The sequence below is a fragment of the Nyctibius grandis genome, chromosome 15, assembly GCF_013368605.1.
Source record: "Nyctibius grandis isolate bNycGra1 chromosome 15, bNycGra1.pri, whole genome shotgun sequence".
NCBI classification, from domain to species: Eukaryota; Metazoa; Chordata; class Aves; order Nyctibiiformes; family Nyctibiidae; genus Nyctibius; species Nyctibius grandis.
Genome location: NC_090672.1, coordinates 9,631,918 through 9,647,492, shown reverse-complemented (window position 1 = coordinate 9,647,492; position 15,575 = coordinate 9,631,918). Strand labels below are relative to the sequence as shown.

Sequence of the window (15,575 nt, the reverse complement as noted above, 5' to 3'; positions counted from 1 at the left end):
ATTAGCATTAAATAGACCAATGAATGTCTTACTTGCATTAGTCATCTCTTTTTTAAAAAAAAAAACCCAAACAAACATATATTAACAGAAATGAAACTTTTGAAAAAGTATTTTGTGTGTGTCTGGAATAGTTTCATGTGGTGTTTCTTCACTAGCAAAAACTACTTTACTTCCCTTAGAAATGTTTAATGAACAAATGTATCTGTTTCCCCCATAAGAAACATTTTAATGTGCCTCTGTAAAATGTCTTGTTGTCACTGGCTTTGTACGTGCTTTGTCTACAGAGAGTGTAAAAGGCTGATGTGGCTTTTCCTTCCTGTCTGCAGGGGGACATTTGATAACCGTGATGTTGCGGTGAAAAGAATTCTCCCTGAGTGCTTCAGCTTTGCAGACCGTGAAGTGCAGCTGCTGCGAGAGTCAGATGAGCATCCTAATGTGATCCGCTACTTCTGCACGGAGAAGGACCGGCAGTTCCAGTACATAGCCATTGAGCTGTGTGCTGCCACTCTACAGGAGGTGAGGGGTCACTTGCAAACCTACAGACTTTGTGCAAGTCTTGTCCCTGGAAGGCCTTTAATTTCCTTTAGCTGAAGTTGCTGGAGATGTCGTAGTTACTCCCACCATCACCTCTGTGACAATTACACATTCCTACAACAGGGGTGGTTTTTAGACCTTTAGAAAGACATCCCTAACCCTGTACTGATTTAAGGATGGAAGCTGTTGTCCTTTGATTTTCCTTCTTGTGAAGGACTCCCCTCTAGTCATCCTCCCCCTCCTACCATCCAGACTTTGAAGACTCTACTCTTGCTTCTGGAGCGCACTGCTGTATAGAATTCTAGCTCTGAATGATGTTTTAGAGATCATCACCTTTAGGGGAAAAAAAAAAAAAAAAAAGGGGGGGCTAATGATTAGCAATGTTGTGGCTGAATCTTCTGTTTTTCTGTTCTGATTTACAGTATGTTGAGCAGAAGGCCTTCAGTCACCATGGCTTACAACCCATCACTCTCCTGCAACAGACAACATCTGGTCTTGCTTACCTGCACTCCCTTAGTATCGGTAAGAATGCCTCTTGTTTCAGTACTGGTATATTTTCTTAACTATAAAAAAGAAGAGAAACTGGTCTGGTGCTGGGAGCTTGTTTATTTAATCCCAGAAGGGAGCGTTGTAGAAGCTCCACCTAGTGCTGACAGCAGCAGTGTCTGTCCTTTGACACCAGCCTTGTCCCTGTTACATTCTGCTGCACTGGAGCAGTAAAGCTAGGCGTTGCCATTTGTTCACGGTGCTGCATTTTTTGGCTATAAGTCATATAAAACCTGATGACTAGTGGTGATGGAATAAAAAAGGGATGAGCCTCTACCAAAGACTATAGTTTGAGGTTAGGACTTTGGTTTGACGAATGGTGGTTCAGCCTTGTGAAAGGTTTACAATGCAAATACTTTAAAAATTTACAAATATGGTTGGGATTGCCTGGAGTGGATAAATGGGTGTTTATATAGTCCACAGGGACCTGAAGCCCCATAACATCCTCATCTCGATGCCGAATGCCCATGGGAAGGTCAAAGCTATGATTTCAGACTTCGGCCTGTGCAAGAAGCTGGCAGTGGGCAGGCACAGCTTTAGCCGTCGGTCGGGTGTGCCAGGCACCGAAGGGTGGATTGCCCCCGAGATGCTGAGTGAAGATTGCAAAGAAAACCCTGTAAGTCTTTGTGTTTCTGTCAGGCTCCCCCAGGAGAAGACAGCACAATCAACAAGTGGCACATTGTTGCAGTCAGACCTTAAGATACACAGTACTTGATGCCTGGGCATGCACAGAATCGTAGAATAGTTTGGGTTGGAAGGGACCTTAAAGGTCATCTCATACACCCCCACGTTCATGCTGGCATGAAGAGTTTTCTTCTGCTCTTAGATGCACAATAACCACCCTGTGATAATGGCTCAAAGTCCTCAGGGGGGAAAAAAAAAAATGTGTTATTGCTATTAAAGGTTGTTTATTTGCAGACATGTACCGTGGACATCTTTTCAGCTGGCTGTGTCTTTTATTACGTGGTATCTGAAGGCAGCCATCCCTTTGGCAAACCCCTCCAGCGGCAAGCCAACATTCTGCTGGGCGCATACAGCCTGGAGTCCTTAGATGCAGGGAGGCACGGTAAGAAAAGCATGGTAAACATAAAGCACTAGGGCGTGTAGTGACCTTCCCCTGGGTGTTAAAATACCAGCAGAAATGACAGAACGATGACCCATAGCGATTCCCAGCCTGGCAGGGGTGAAAGCTGTACTCCTCAAGTACTCCTGAAGTAAAGCTCCTAAAGTTCTTAGAGTCAGCACCCCAGCACATCTCCAGGATACACAATTTGGAACCCCACAAGCTTGACTGTAGGTATTTCATGTATGTAAAGGGTAGGTAAGAGCTGAACTTGCCTCTTCGTAATGACACTGATACAACACTACTGACTTTCTGTTGGTTGCCCAGCGTATCTATCTGTGAGGGCGGTTCTTGAGCTAGTGGGGCCAGTGTTCAGGATCGTGTTGGAGGAAGTAGAGAACGTCATGATTTTCTGAAGTACCGAACCTTAGACTTCCCTATAGCCTAAGAATTATCATCACCCTTTTCCTTGCAGAAGACATAGTTGCTCGTGATTTAATAGAGCAGATGATAAGCATGGACCCTCAGAAACGTCCGTCTGCCAGCTGCGTGCTAAAACACCCCTTCTTTTGGAGCTTAGAAAAACAGCTGCAGTTTTTCCAGGTTTGTAGTGACCTTTTCAATCCTTTCAGTTCTAAGGCCTCCTGTAGACATTCTTCAGATCTTGAATTCAGTCTCCCCTAGCTTGTGAACATGAGGTGATAGAACCCACAACCTTCCTGTGAGGAATGAAGAAGCAAAGTTGTAATATCTAGGTGGTATCCCTTAAGAAATTGGCTTAGTCTTACAGAAGATAGTTTATAGCCGGGCTAGAATGTGATGTTATCAACTTGAGTGAGGAAGGTCTCCAGCAGCTACAGCAGCAATGCAGGAGAACGTGTTGCCAACCAGAATCGTAACTCCGTTATCGGGACAGGCTGTAATTGGCCAGAAGCACCAATTTTAAATTGTTGGGAAAAGCTTGGAAATAAAACCAGAAATAACTTGAATGTCTCTTCCAGGATGTCAGTGACCGGATAGAGAAGGAATCTTTAGATGGTCCAATAGTCAAGCAATTAGAAAGAGGAGGAAGAGAGGTGGTGAAAATGGACTGGAGAGAGCACATCACTGTTCCTCTTCAGACAGGTAATGGATAGTATTTTATGAGAGTTCAAAGGAGTTACGTGCTGTTGTTCCCAGTTTGCCAGGACAGCAAAGTAAGGATAACACTGTCTCTGTTTTGGCACATCACCTTTACTTGTCAGCAAAGTATTTCTTCAAATTAAAGTACATGTTTATATCTTGAAACACACCTATAAGGATATGTGACTGTGGGCACACATACCTTACTTCTGAGGCCAGCAACTAAAACTGCATCAAAACACAAAAAGAAATCTTATTTCTTTTGCAGATCTTCGAAAATTCAGATCCTATAAAGGAGGCTCCGTACGGGATCTCCTGAGGGCAATGAGGAATAAGGTAAAGGACTTCCTTCCCTAAGCAACCCGCACACTGTGGTTCCGCCCACTTTTGCTGCTTGTTGCCAGTCTCTGTCTGCCCTTGGTTTAGGTATTGAGCTGCTTTACAATGGACTGATGTGAGGTTACTTTGTCCATGAAAATGCATCTTGTACAGACAGTTCTATTTAAAGGGGGTCCCTGAACACATACCCTCTGACTGAGCTTTTCCCTGTTTTTTCCTAACAGAAGCATCATTACAGAGAACTGCCTCCTGAGGTGCAGGAGACCCTGGGCTCCATCCCAGATGACTTTGTATGTTACTTTACAGCTCGTTTCCCTCACCTGCTCCTCCATACCTACAATGCCATGCAGATCTGCTGCCGAGAAAGACTGTTTCAGCATTACTATAATCAGGACTCTGCAGAGCTGAGCCTTGCAGGAGACACGGTTTGAGGGGAGAGGGATGGAGCTTCTCTGGGACCAACATTCCAAGCACAGGGCTGTGAAACAGACCTACCTTCAGCAGGGAAAAGTGGGATCAAAGAGCTGAGTTCTCTCTCGGAAGAAACCAAGCTTCCAAAAAGTGCCTTGTACCTCTGCCTGCGCTGGACCAGGAGACGGTAGGAGCCCAAGGAGCGAGTGGTAACTTCAGAAAAGCAATGAACCCTGGCGATGGGGTTAGTCCAGGGCAGTTTTCAAGATGGTGAAAAGGGAGAGCAAAAGCTGGATATAACCATCACCCAATATCCCTGTACTGTATGTGATTTTATAACTGATGGGTTTTACAACAAAGAATCAAAATACAGTGATTGAAATCATGTGATTACTAGGGACTGGGATCTGCAAAAGGAGCCTTTTAGTTGCTGCAAATCATCAGAACCTGCCCTTGCACTACTGCCACAGTTTGCATTAGGCACACCACAGTGATCATAAAGGGAGTCATTTATAATTATCCAAAAAATGGTAGAGAGAGTACAATTTGTTTAATTGTACTACCCTGGAAAATGAGTCCCTCATACTTGAGCAGATACAATGAAGTTCCAAAAAACACTGACTTGAAAAATCAGTTAAAGGTTTACCTACTTCAAAATTAAGCCTCATGGCTTAAATATCAACCAGTATTCACAGAAGAGCTTGAACAGTCCTTGACTTAAATCACAGTGTCGGAATAGATCTACACGAGTAACTTCAGAAAAATACACTGCTGTCAGCTGTGAGCTGCTCGTGAGAGGCTAATCCTGTATCTACTGCAAGTGTTCCTTACTTTCTTACACAGCAGGGCTGCCAGTTGCAGAGCCAGAGGTAAGATGAGTCCTGGGGGAAAAAGGAATGAAATAGGAAACAATGAGCTGTATGGAACAGTGAAAGGCGAGGCAGTGTTTTTAATGGGGCGATAAAGCTGTAAAGGAACCCCATGTGCTGGTTGTAGGGGTTGCTAATTCCATCCAGGTGAGCCTGTGTTTTAAAGATGCAGTATTGCTTTTCATTGGCCCTAAAGCTGTGACAAAGCATTAAGTGTGTGCAAAGGATGAAGAAATGCTGATTCTAATAGAAGGGGGGGTGTTCTTTTACAATATATTTATTTAACATATTTATATTTATTTAATTTTTACTACAAAGTGGTATCAAGTCCAAGTGGTACAAGTATAAAGCATGCCACATCATTCTTAATTGGGTTTGTGTTTATATTTAATCATATTATAATAACTGGAAGAGGAAAGTGATACTGCATCTTTTGATGAAATTCATTAAAGGAGAAATTACCAAGTGGGAATTTGTATGACTGCGCCATTGTGTCTTAAACTAATAAATTATTGACAGTGATGTGTATGATTGGGTACATACAGCTACTTTTCTGGAGCTACTTTATGGGAAGTTTTGTGTTGTGGTTTTTTTTTTTTCCTTAAGTTTTACAGTGTATGAGAGCAATTGACCTAAGATGCCAACTGTGCAAGTTACATGTTTCTAAAGCTTGAAAAAAAAATGGTAGTTTTACCTAAGAAGATTCAAAGCCTATTTCATATTTTTGTACTTTTCATGTAAAGTTCTTTTATAAGTCTACTAAATAAAGACTTTGCAGATTAAAAAAAACCTCAACTTTTAGTGAGGACGTGTACCTGGGGAAGAGGGTAACGCACCTACACCTGCACTGGGCCTGCAGCAGCCCCATCCTGCCCTGAGAAGGCGGATGGGCCCGTTTTTTTGAGCAGTGTCTGGCTCAAAACCAGTGGTTTCCTGCTAGTCAAAGATATGGCGCTGATGCAGGAAAGACGCACTTGTTTCTGGGAGGGGCTGGGGGTGAGCACTGAACTTCCTTGAAGGCCCAGGAGCCTCATTTTGTTACTCTTAACAGTCCCCAGGCACCAGCCACCTACACTTACGCAGTGATGAGCCACTGGTGTTTCATGACCCTGCCAACCTCTCTTCTCCATGCTTTGGTGAGCGGCAGCTGATACAGAGGACAATAAGGGGGAGGTAGGTCTGCCTAATTAAAAAAACAAAACAAAACAAAACCCACCACAACCCACAAAGTCAACAACCCCCGGCCAACCACCTTGACACATACCTGTTTTGGTGGGGCATGGCCCATGGCCTTGGCATGCAGCCACACGAGGGGTTCTCCCACTGCCCGTGCAGGATGCAGAGGCTGGCAGCTCAATTGCAACAGCAGCCCCACCCAGCACTGCTGAGAAGGGGTGGAGACTTGGTGGAGCATCGAGAATGTTTGGCTAAAGCAGTTTCCCTTTCTATTGCCCGGTAGCAGTAGGACTATTTAGGCAAGACCTGCAGGAGCACTGCAGCAGCACTCTCCAGGCAGAGCCTGGCACGGAAGCAGGTTGGAGCACCTTCACCTCCCGCCTGCCACCTTTGGAAACACTTTCCTTGCAGGCAGGGTCTGGCAGGACAGCACTGGAGGCAGTTGTTACCTGCAGGCTCTGACAGGTAAGCCCTCCCTGCGTCGCGCTGGTCCTGCATGGGGAGTTATGGGATGAGGGGGAAGGTGGGGAGCAGGAGGTTGTTCTCAGGCTACTTTGCTGGCAGCAGGTCTAGGAAAAGCAAGGAGCTCCCTGCACCCAGCTGTGCTCCCCCTGCCATGTCCCACTTAGCAGTAAGGGGACTGTCAGAGCAGCTCAGGAGGCTGGCAGGGGCATGGACCACCTACCCCCCCAGCTACATCCCTTCCCTGTGCCCCCCACCCCACAGGCCCCACTGGACCGCACACTGGCTCCAGGGACCACAAAAACCGCTGCCAGTCTCCGCCCTCCCACAGCACCCAACTGCTCTTAAAACAAAGTGGGGAGCAGGGGCTCACAGCTCCCTCCAGCACAGGGCTCTGCAGCCCCTGGACATGCTTCCCCAGCACTGCCCCGCCACTGCCCAGCCTCCACCCCAGTTTCTATTCCCCAGAAAAGTTTTGTTTTCTCTTGAAATGGTGCCTGACAGCAGCTGTCACAAGCACCGCCCTGGGAGGTGGCGTGGTGCCCAAAGGCACCGCCAGGCCAGCATTTCAGAGAGAGTTTTAGCCCCCATTTCTTGGGGGGGAGGCTGCACCGGCTGTCAGGAGGAATCAGTCTCCAACTATTGTCATAACCAGCCTGTTTACACTTACTCCAGAGGGACACACTTACACCTACAGCACATCAGAGCAGTCCCATACCCCGTTTCCCCTTAGAGCCACTCTCTTCAACTAAAGCCTGCTTTAGTTCCTGCTCGTTCCTTAGTCTGTCCCCACGCTTTCTGCAGGGCTGGCCTGCTGCTTAAATGGTAAATACACACTTGCTGCAGTTTTTTTCCTAGCATCATCTCCTATTCTCCTAGGCCCAGTATCTCCCCAAACCCCCACCTTCCCTTGAACTCACCTCTTGCCAAGCCGTGGTCCTGGGGAGCGAGTGCTCCTCACCTTCCCTCCGTTACAACCTTTGTACTTTCACTCACTGCAGGGAGCTTGCACAGAGCCCCACACCTGCCTTTTACGCTGGCTACACTGGTGACTCTGCTCCTTTTATGCCTGAATTCAGAGGCTGCGAGCATCCCTGCTGTACCACCACGAGCTGCAGGAATGGAGCTGGCCGGGCTATGGCCACCTGCTGAACCAGCACAGAGTTGAGCTTTCACAACAGAGAAACATCACATCCAGCACAACCCCATCCCCTCCTTCCTACCCACGTGTGTGTCAGAAGCAGGACTAGCTGCCTTCCACAGTACAGGTGTACTGAAGCAGTGCAGCTGGCAAGATCGGGCATTTAGAGGTACATAAACTACCCTGGACCAAAAAGAGGTGGGAGGGGGGTGGGAAAACAGAAGACATAACATTCCTGTGTTAGTTAAAGTTGACTTAACTGTAAATCTGAAGACAGTTATTTTTCCTCCTCTAGGGTTCTGTTCGTTAACAGCAGGATCTCCCTCATCAAAGACAATGGGTATGTGTCTCTTTCAGAAAATTTGCACTGTACATGTAGCAATTTGCTTTTTAATATCTGCATTTTAAGGGCTCATCTCTAGTGGGGAACTACTCAGTACTCGTAAGGTCGTCTTATGGTTTGTATTGAAGCTATCTTCATTTAGCAGAAAACAGACAGACTCAAGTGGGTAACTGATCTACCCAAACCTCTCTAGCTGAGAGAACTCGGCCCCTGTCAGTTCTGATAACCTTATCACATCATTCCAACACTTGGGGTTATTCCCATGACTCCTTTTGAGGACAGTTTCCAAACCTCCCTTATGGTTTCCTGCTTCACTGACTTATTAGTCTTTGCTCAAGACTGCTTTTGATTAAGGTTAAGGATGATTTTAGTCATCAGAACTGGCATATTTGACAAGTTAAGACACAGTCTCTCACTGTGACTGGTAGAAAGAAAACAATCTAGCATTCAGCGTGGCCAGCTTAGCAAGGATTACAATTGTCAAGCATGTTGACATGTTTTCAGTTGTATTACTAATACATAATTTTAACTTCTAGATTACAGAACATTACCTGTGAATAAATGGGACGAGAACCATGTCCAATGTTGGCTAGAATCTACTGGAATCAAGAAAGAGTACATAGAAAAACTACATGCAGAAGAAGTGACAGGTCCAGCGCTAATGGAACTGGATGAGTCTTTCCTCAAAGGCATCGGTATGAAGGGAGGCCAAATCCACATATTAATCCGCAAACGAAATGAACTTCGGCAGCTACAGGGAAATGGACAGCAAGCCAAGCATTCCAGCAGCAAAACGTCTGACAGAACTGATGTGCAAGCAGATCCAGTGAGACCCAGAAATGTCCCCGCTCAAAAAAATTCAAGTGGAGACAGCTGTGGTCCAGTAGATGAAACCAGCAGAGACAACATAGCTTCTACTTCTGGCAAGAGGCAAAGGAGAAGTAACAACTCTCAGCTTAAAAGTACTGATGAAGTTTTAGAGCTCAGCAACTGTCGACCATTTCGAAGTCAGAATGCTGATTTCAAATATGTGAAAGACAGAGTTCTTGCTCCAGAGTCAGGAGTCAGTGGTTTAATCACTCCTTGCCATGAATACAAATCTTTTGCCACTGCTGCAGCACTGGGCAAAAATCAATTGCAATCCAAATTTGCCTGCGAAGTGATACGATTTGCTTCAGCCTGCATGAACATTCGAACAAATGGCACCATACATTTTGGTATCATGGACAGTGTTGAGGATAAGGGTTGGAAACACGGACAGATTGTTGGCATAAAGGTCAAAGAGCGAGAATACTACGTTGATGCATTAGATTATATAGAAAAATGTTTTTCTGAAAATGTACAAGAAATTGCAAGGAAATGTATCCACCCACCTGTTTTTGTTGAAGTGATTTCAAAAGACTCTCAGGAACAAAGGTTTGTGGTGGAGGTTGACATTGAACCAACATCCAGTTTAGTAAAGAACAAATTTTTTGAAGTGTATTTGCCAAAATACACTGAAGGCAGCCAGAAGGTGACCCTGACAAAAGATCGAGCTCTCTATCAGAGACTAGGAGCAAAGTCTGAGCCTGTAAAGCACAACGATCTAGCTACCTTTATTCAGGGCTTACAAGAGAGGGATATTCAAAGAGAAAAAGCTGAGCTCTCCAGCGCAGAAGTACATACAGAAATATCTCAAAATTTAGGAAGAAAGCTATCAATTCTACTAAATGATGGCAAAAGCTATATGGATGATTCCCTCCGGTACATCCTTGTCACAAACAGATGTGAAAAGGATAACCTGAACCATATCAACTTTTTAATGCACTTGAACATTTTCTGCGTCTTTGACTTTGATGAAGATTCTAACGTGTCAGGGCTGTACAGGAAGTACAAAGAACACCATGCAACAAGGTCTTATTTTCTACAGGATTTTTCCAGTGAAAGTAAGACTGGCAACATTCCTTCTCAGAAACATTTGTGCCTGTTTGACCAGACCAGCTGGATATTCTGCAATGGGCGCAGCGACTTCCTCGGGGATGAAAAGCCTTGTGATGAAAATACATGGATTAGAATGAAAAAAAAATACCTTAAGAAAGCAATTACTCGTATCTGTGACGAAATCCTGCCGAAGCGATCTTTCATTGTGCTTTTCCTCTTGCTGTCACCAGTGCAGAAACCACTTGTGGACACTTTTCAGGAATTCTACACAGAGATGAACGGCACGGAGTACATCGTTTGCATTGCAGAGTCCAGAGAAAATTACGGGAAGTGGGCTAACCTAGCTCAGGCATACTGCAGCATTGAGACACTAGAGCAATGCAGTATTGTGGGTATGAAACTCAGTCATGTAGATGCCACCATTCAAACAATGCTGCCTTCTACAGCCCAACCCAGACACCTGCCAGTTTCCACCAGAGGCCTATGTACGCTTCCCTCCCTGGAAGAAGAGAAACTGTTTTCCCTAGAAATCCTTTGCGCTGACCAATGTGATGATATCAAAATAGATCTTTTGACTGAAAAAGAAATACAAGAAATAGAACAAAATTTTTACCGGGGGAGAAAAATCATCTGGGAAAACTTCTGGCTTGCTGATAAAAGACGCTGTGGGGAAATCATTGAACGTGAAGCATGTAAGGATGCTAGCAAACTCCTAGATGACATTTTACGAGGAAGCAGGCTCAACTATTCCGTGGCTAAGCTAAAGATATTTCACCATCCTGGAAGTGGTGGAAGCACAATAGCACGGCAAGTTCTATGGAAAAGAAGAAAGGACTTAAGATGTGCTGTTATCAAAGCCTCCTATTCACCTGCAACTGTTTGTGAGCATGCACTTGCATTTAGAGATTATGAAGAAAAAGAAATTAGTCATTGTCTTCCTGTGCTCCTCCTGATCGAAGATTACGATGAAGACTATTTAGAAGAACTAAGGAATGAGTTAATGGATGCTGTAGCAACTAGGAAAATTAATTCCCCCAGACCTTACTTCATCCTCATGTGCTGTAGACGATCCAATGACCCTGAAAGGCTTTGCAAGGCTTCTCCGCTGGACACAGTTGCTGTCACTCACAAGCTGACAGACTCGGAGAAGAGTCTGTTCAGAGCTAAACTTGAAAAACTGAAGCAGAAAGACGTCAAGCCAGAATTCATACTTACCTTTGTCCTGATGTGTGAGGAGTTCAATGAAACGTATGTGAGGGACTTTGTAGGGCACATATTGCAAGACATAGACCGTTCTTCTCGTGATACGTGCTTGATGCGTTATGTGGCTTTGCTTAATTTTTACGTACCTAATTCGTATGTTTCTTTGTCACACTGTGAGGCTTTTCTGGGACTGGGGGTATACACCGAAAGGAAATCAAGAGCATATGATTTCAAAAGTCACTTGAGCGAACAAGCAAGAATGATTTTTATTGAGCTAAGGGAAAGTACCACCTATATTTCATCTGTCCAGATAATACACTGCCTGGTTGCAAAAGAAATTCTGCATCAGCTTTCAGGGAATGAACCTCAAAGCCAACTTGCAATGACACTTCTTCAGGAAAAGACGCTCTTTGAAAACAGATTTGGACGAGAGGAATTCATAAAGTTCATCCGAGATCTGTTTATTCGACGTGATAAAAGAAGCAGGGGTGACAATACTGACACTCTTTTCTCTCCATTCATTGAACATGTCTGTAAAGCTGAAGACTGTGAAAAAGCTATAGCTGTTTTAAAAGCTGCATATGAACTCCTTGGAAAAGATCCGTTTTTTGCCCAGCAGCTTGCCAGACTGCATTACAACAACGAAAAATTTAAAGACGCAGAATATTGGGCAGAGGTTGCAAAATTTCATTTGCCAAACGATTCTTATATTTTAGATACAGAAGGTCAAGTCTACAGGAAATGGTTCAGTTTCACTGTGGATAAAATGACACAGGAGGACACTCCTGAAAGCATCATTCAAAAGATAGAGATTGCTCTCAAAGCTATGAAATGCTTCAGGGCTGCGCAACGGGCTGCAAAAGCAGAACGCGACAGCATGAACAACGCTGGCTATTTTGGAGAAGTAGAAGTAGGATGTCGTCTTCTTAGATTTTTGTCCACAGTCCATGTATTTCACAGAAGCCCAGAGGGGGAATATTCTGAGCTCGTGAAATACCTGATCACAGATTACGTTCCTAAAGACATTGAAAGAACATGGGGAAGGCTTCACTCCCGCTTAAAAGGCTTACGCCAGAACCTCTACGATGCTCTGGAATGGATTTCAGAAGACCTAAGTTACTTCCAAACAGATAAAAACCACGAGAAGGAAGAGGAAGATGAAAAAGATGAAAAGGAAGAACAAATTTATAATCCCAGAAAATGGCTAAAAAGACAGTCTGAGGTATATGCCAAATTCTTCATCTCAGCATCACTTATTGAGGACAGCAACAGGGGCCCTGAGAGTCAGCTGATTAGACGCATGAATATTTATAAGAGCGGTGGAGGTAGTGTCACTAATATCCTGTCATTCTTAACAGACAAGAAAGAGAATAGGTCAGCTGAAAAGCTAGAAAAGATCCTTAGTTTCTATACAGAAAACCCACTAAGGGACAGGTTGGAGGACAACGATCTGATCAATTATATTTTGTGCCACATCACATTAGCATGCTTAGCACCAGGATCAGCCAAACTTCTTCCAGCTCAAACTCTTCGTGAGCTCAGTGTAAGATTCTTTAGGGGAAAAAGGCCGTTTCCAGCAAGTGCCCATTTTTTGCTCACCTTGCTGTACTGGCCAGATGACGCATTAGACAAAGAGCCTAATCCAGATAAAGACGAAATCCTAAACTCAGCCCTTCAAACCCTGAAACGTTTATATGACATCAAGATGAAAGATGTTCCTACCAGAAAGAAAAGAATCTACACTCACTTTTTTCTGGGAAAGGGTTATGGCTTAGGTAAGATTGTGCACAAAACTAAAATTGATAAATTAATTAGTGGGTCCTTAGATGAGAGGAGAATGAAGTGGCTGCATGGAACTGTATGGAATATTGCCAAGATTCGTGACATTCTCAAAAGAGTTTCTGGTTGGACTAAGGACAGAAATTTATTTATACGTGGTCACGTGAAGGAATTTCCTATCTTGCCACTCCATCGTGATTCAGTGCCACCTGGAAATGAAAATGTGACCTTTTATTTAGGCTTTTCATTTAATGGTCTTGTTGCTTTCAATATTGAGGTTGAAGATAATCCAACTGTCAGCAGAATACAAGGTATGTAGTACATTAACAGTACCTATTGTGCTGTTAGAAGAGACAGCACTGAAAGTGTACACTGTCACACTCAAAACAAGTAGACTGCGCTGGCTGAACCTCAGGTAGCAAGATAACCACACTTCACTACTACAGTAATGACCAAGTATCTAAAAAAATCTGAAACCTACTAGTAAAATATACCTTGAAACAGAAGCCTTTGATACTTTTGGAGACACCAAAATCAAGATTTCAAATTGCAATAATTGCAATATTTGCTTGGGGAGTGAGGGGGAGACAAAAGACCCACTATTTCTCCTCCCTACCCCCAAATACTTGGAGAACTGAGCTCTGGAATGAACAGGTATAGCAGGGATCCCTTTCTTCTCAGCTCACAGATTAGGATTTTAAATTAGTTTCTAGGTGACCCTGATCAATAACAGAATTTGTACACTGTAACCGTATGTTTTTTCTTCTTCCTGAATCAGCAACAAAAAGTTAACTGAACTTACAACTTGTATACTACACTGGCTGTAACATACTTTGCTCACTAACATGTACTATATATATAATACATCTACCCAGCAACTGCAAGCCAATATCCAGTATAAAAGCAGAGGGAAAGTAAAGCAATTTTTAAGCTGGCTTTGCAAACACCAGGACTGATAAAAAACAGGTGTCCAATTTTACATCACTTACATTGCTTCTCCATGTAAATATTACAAACCATACCAGATATATCTGCATCTGGAGAGGGGTGCAGAGACACGGGAGCAGTTAGATATTGATGACATAGGAGATTATTTGTAAGTGTTGTTACAATTTCACAGTCCAAACAATTCCTGCACTTGGCAGGAATGTCCTGAGTCCTTGACTCAAATTTGTCTATTGTATATATCCATGCTTGAAAACATTGTCTAGTCTGATTTACTAATTTGAAAAATGCAATGGAGTTTTTTTGTCAGCACAGTGTCTGCAACTATCATGTCACATTAAGCTTCTAATAATAAAGCCGTGTGTTATTCTTGGGAGTTTCAGATTGTTTGATACTATATTGTCACTAAAATTTCCAGAAAACCTGTCATATAGTTTAAGTTTTAAACTAATAAACAACCTTTAGGAAGAATTACCATTTCTACACGAGCTCAATTACCCTACCTGAAGATGTAGTTCTAACAGTAGCAAGGTATGATTTGCTTTTCCAACTTCAGTCAAGATCTGGGCACAGCCAAAAACTGCAAAAGGAATTGCAAGCCACTGTGAATTCAGAACAAACAGGATGAAACCAGAGATTATTCTATCTAGTCCAAGACTTTACCTTGCAGCCTCAGGAAGCAGAAACAAAGCTTGGGACTGCTGGCCAGGCAATACTTCTCTCCTTCCCTTGCCTTCAACCTGAGACAACAGCAAGTAGTCTTGGAGGGCTGCACTTTTAGCTTGGGAAATACAGGCTGGCAGATTTCACCAGGGTTAAGTGAACACTTAAGGGTTAAGCTTAACCTTAAGCACAACAAAGGCAGCTTTCCTCAAGATGAGCTAGAGGGTGCACTGGAAGAGGAAACTGTGACAGCATCTGAACTGCCAGGAGCAAGAGAGCCGGAGTGCTAGAGAAAGCCCCCTCTGTCCCCTACCCTTGATGCAGGGGCAAAGGAAGGTGTGTAGGTTTGAAGTTAATTGGGCAAAGGTAGCTTTCCTAAGTCCAGCACGGGGCATAAGGATGGCTTCAACCTGGAGCAGAAATAGGATATGTAAAATTACTGAAAAGCAAAGGAGCGAAAAGCAAGCATTAACTGCCTAATAGTTTATACAACCTACTCTCCCCAAACCCAGCAGGAAAAAAAAAAGATCTAGAGAAAAAGCCTAGACCTAGAGACTAGCACTCAGGGTCTCGTGCTGCAAAACAAGCTGCTGTGTCTCACAGGGCAGAAAATACAGACCCATCTTTCTTACTCTTTACCCCAAGAGTCTGGACTGATAGATCACATCTGGGAGTACTTTAACCAGCCAGGCAACACACAAAACCCCTTGTCTCCGTTTAGCCCACACCCAGGGCTAAATAATAACCAGTTGTTCTATCACCCAATCTCTCCCCTCCCAGCTGAGAAAGGGAACTTGGAAAAGGAGGGAGACTGGTGGGTTGAAGTTTAAACAGATTTAATAAAATAAGAGAACCAATATCAATACTAATACAAAAGACACAAAATTATACTTAGCTCATAGAGTGGTAGCAAGTCCCTCCAAGGATAGTAACCACTAAGAGAGGAGAAAAAGAGAGAGGAGAGCAAAGAGCCCCCCCCTCCCCACAAGCTTTCCCATTTATAGTGAACCTGACGTTGATGTTATAGGATACACCTGTGAGCCAGCCTGGGGCAGCTGC

General features: G+C 43.9%; 2 protein-coding genes across 7 annotated transcripts in view; both read left to right on the top strand.

Annotated features, from left to right (window-relative positions):
* Positions 1-5,685, top strand: part of ERN1 (endoplasmic reticulum to nucleus signaling 1) — a 34,583-nt gene extending 28,898 nt beyond the window's left edge. For 2 of the 3 annotated variants that reach the window (XM_068413091.1, XM_068413093.1), the window contains 8 exons: positions 327-516; positions 957-1,056; positions 1,497-1,696; positions 1,999-2,146; positions 2,619-2,746; positions 3,145-3,268; positions 3,534-3,601; positions 3,829-5,685. In XM_068413091.1, the coding sequence (XP_068269192.1) occupies positions 327-516; positions 957-1,056; positions 1,497-1,696; positions 1,999-2,146; positions 2,619-2,746; positions 3,145-3,268; positions 3,534-3,601; positions 3,829-4,035 (1,165 nt within the window). In that variant the 3' untranslated portion in view covers positions 4,036-5,685. The remainder of the gene's footprint in view (positions 1-326; positions 517-956; positions 1,057-1,496; positions 1,697-1,998; positions 2,147-2,618; positions 2,747-3,144; positions 3,269-3,533; positions 3,602-3,828) is intronic. The other variant, XM_068413092.1, reaches the window with a different exon arrangement.
* Positions 5,686-6,355: 670 nt separating this feature from the next.
* On the top strand, positions 6,356-14,278 carry LOC137670323 (sterile alpha motif domain-containing protein 9-like). Of its 4 annotated transcripts, none has more exons than XM_068413087.1 (4): positions 6,356-6,525; positions 7,602-7,832; positions 7,959-8,003; positions 8,543-14,278. In XM_068413087.1, the coding sequence occupies exons 3-4, from the start codon at positions 8,000-8,002 to the stop codon at positions 13,225-13,227; spliced, it is 4,689 nt and encodes a 1,562-aa protein (XP_068269188.1). In that variant the 5' UTR covers positions 6,356-6,525; positions 7,602-7,832; positions 7,959-7,999; the 3' UTR covers positions 13,228-14,278. The 4 variants fall into 4 exon arrangements, with proteins under 4 accessions (XP_068269188.1, XP_068269189.1, XP_068269191.1 ...); XM_068413088.1 differs by having other exon boundaries at positions 7,524-7,832; XM_068413090.1 differs by lacking the exon at positions 7,602-7,832.
* Positions 14,279-15,575: the final 1,297 nt, after the last annotated feature.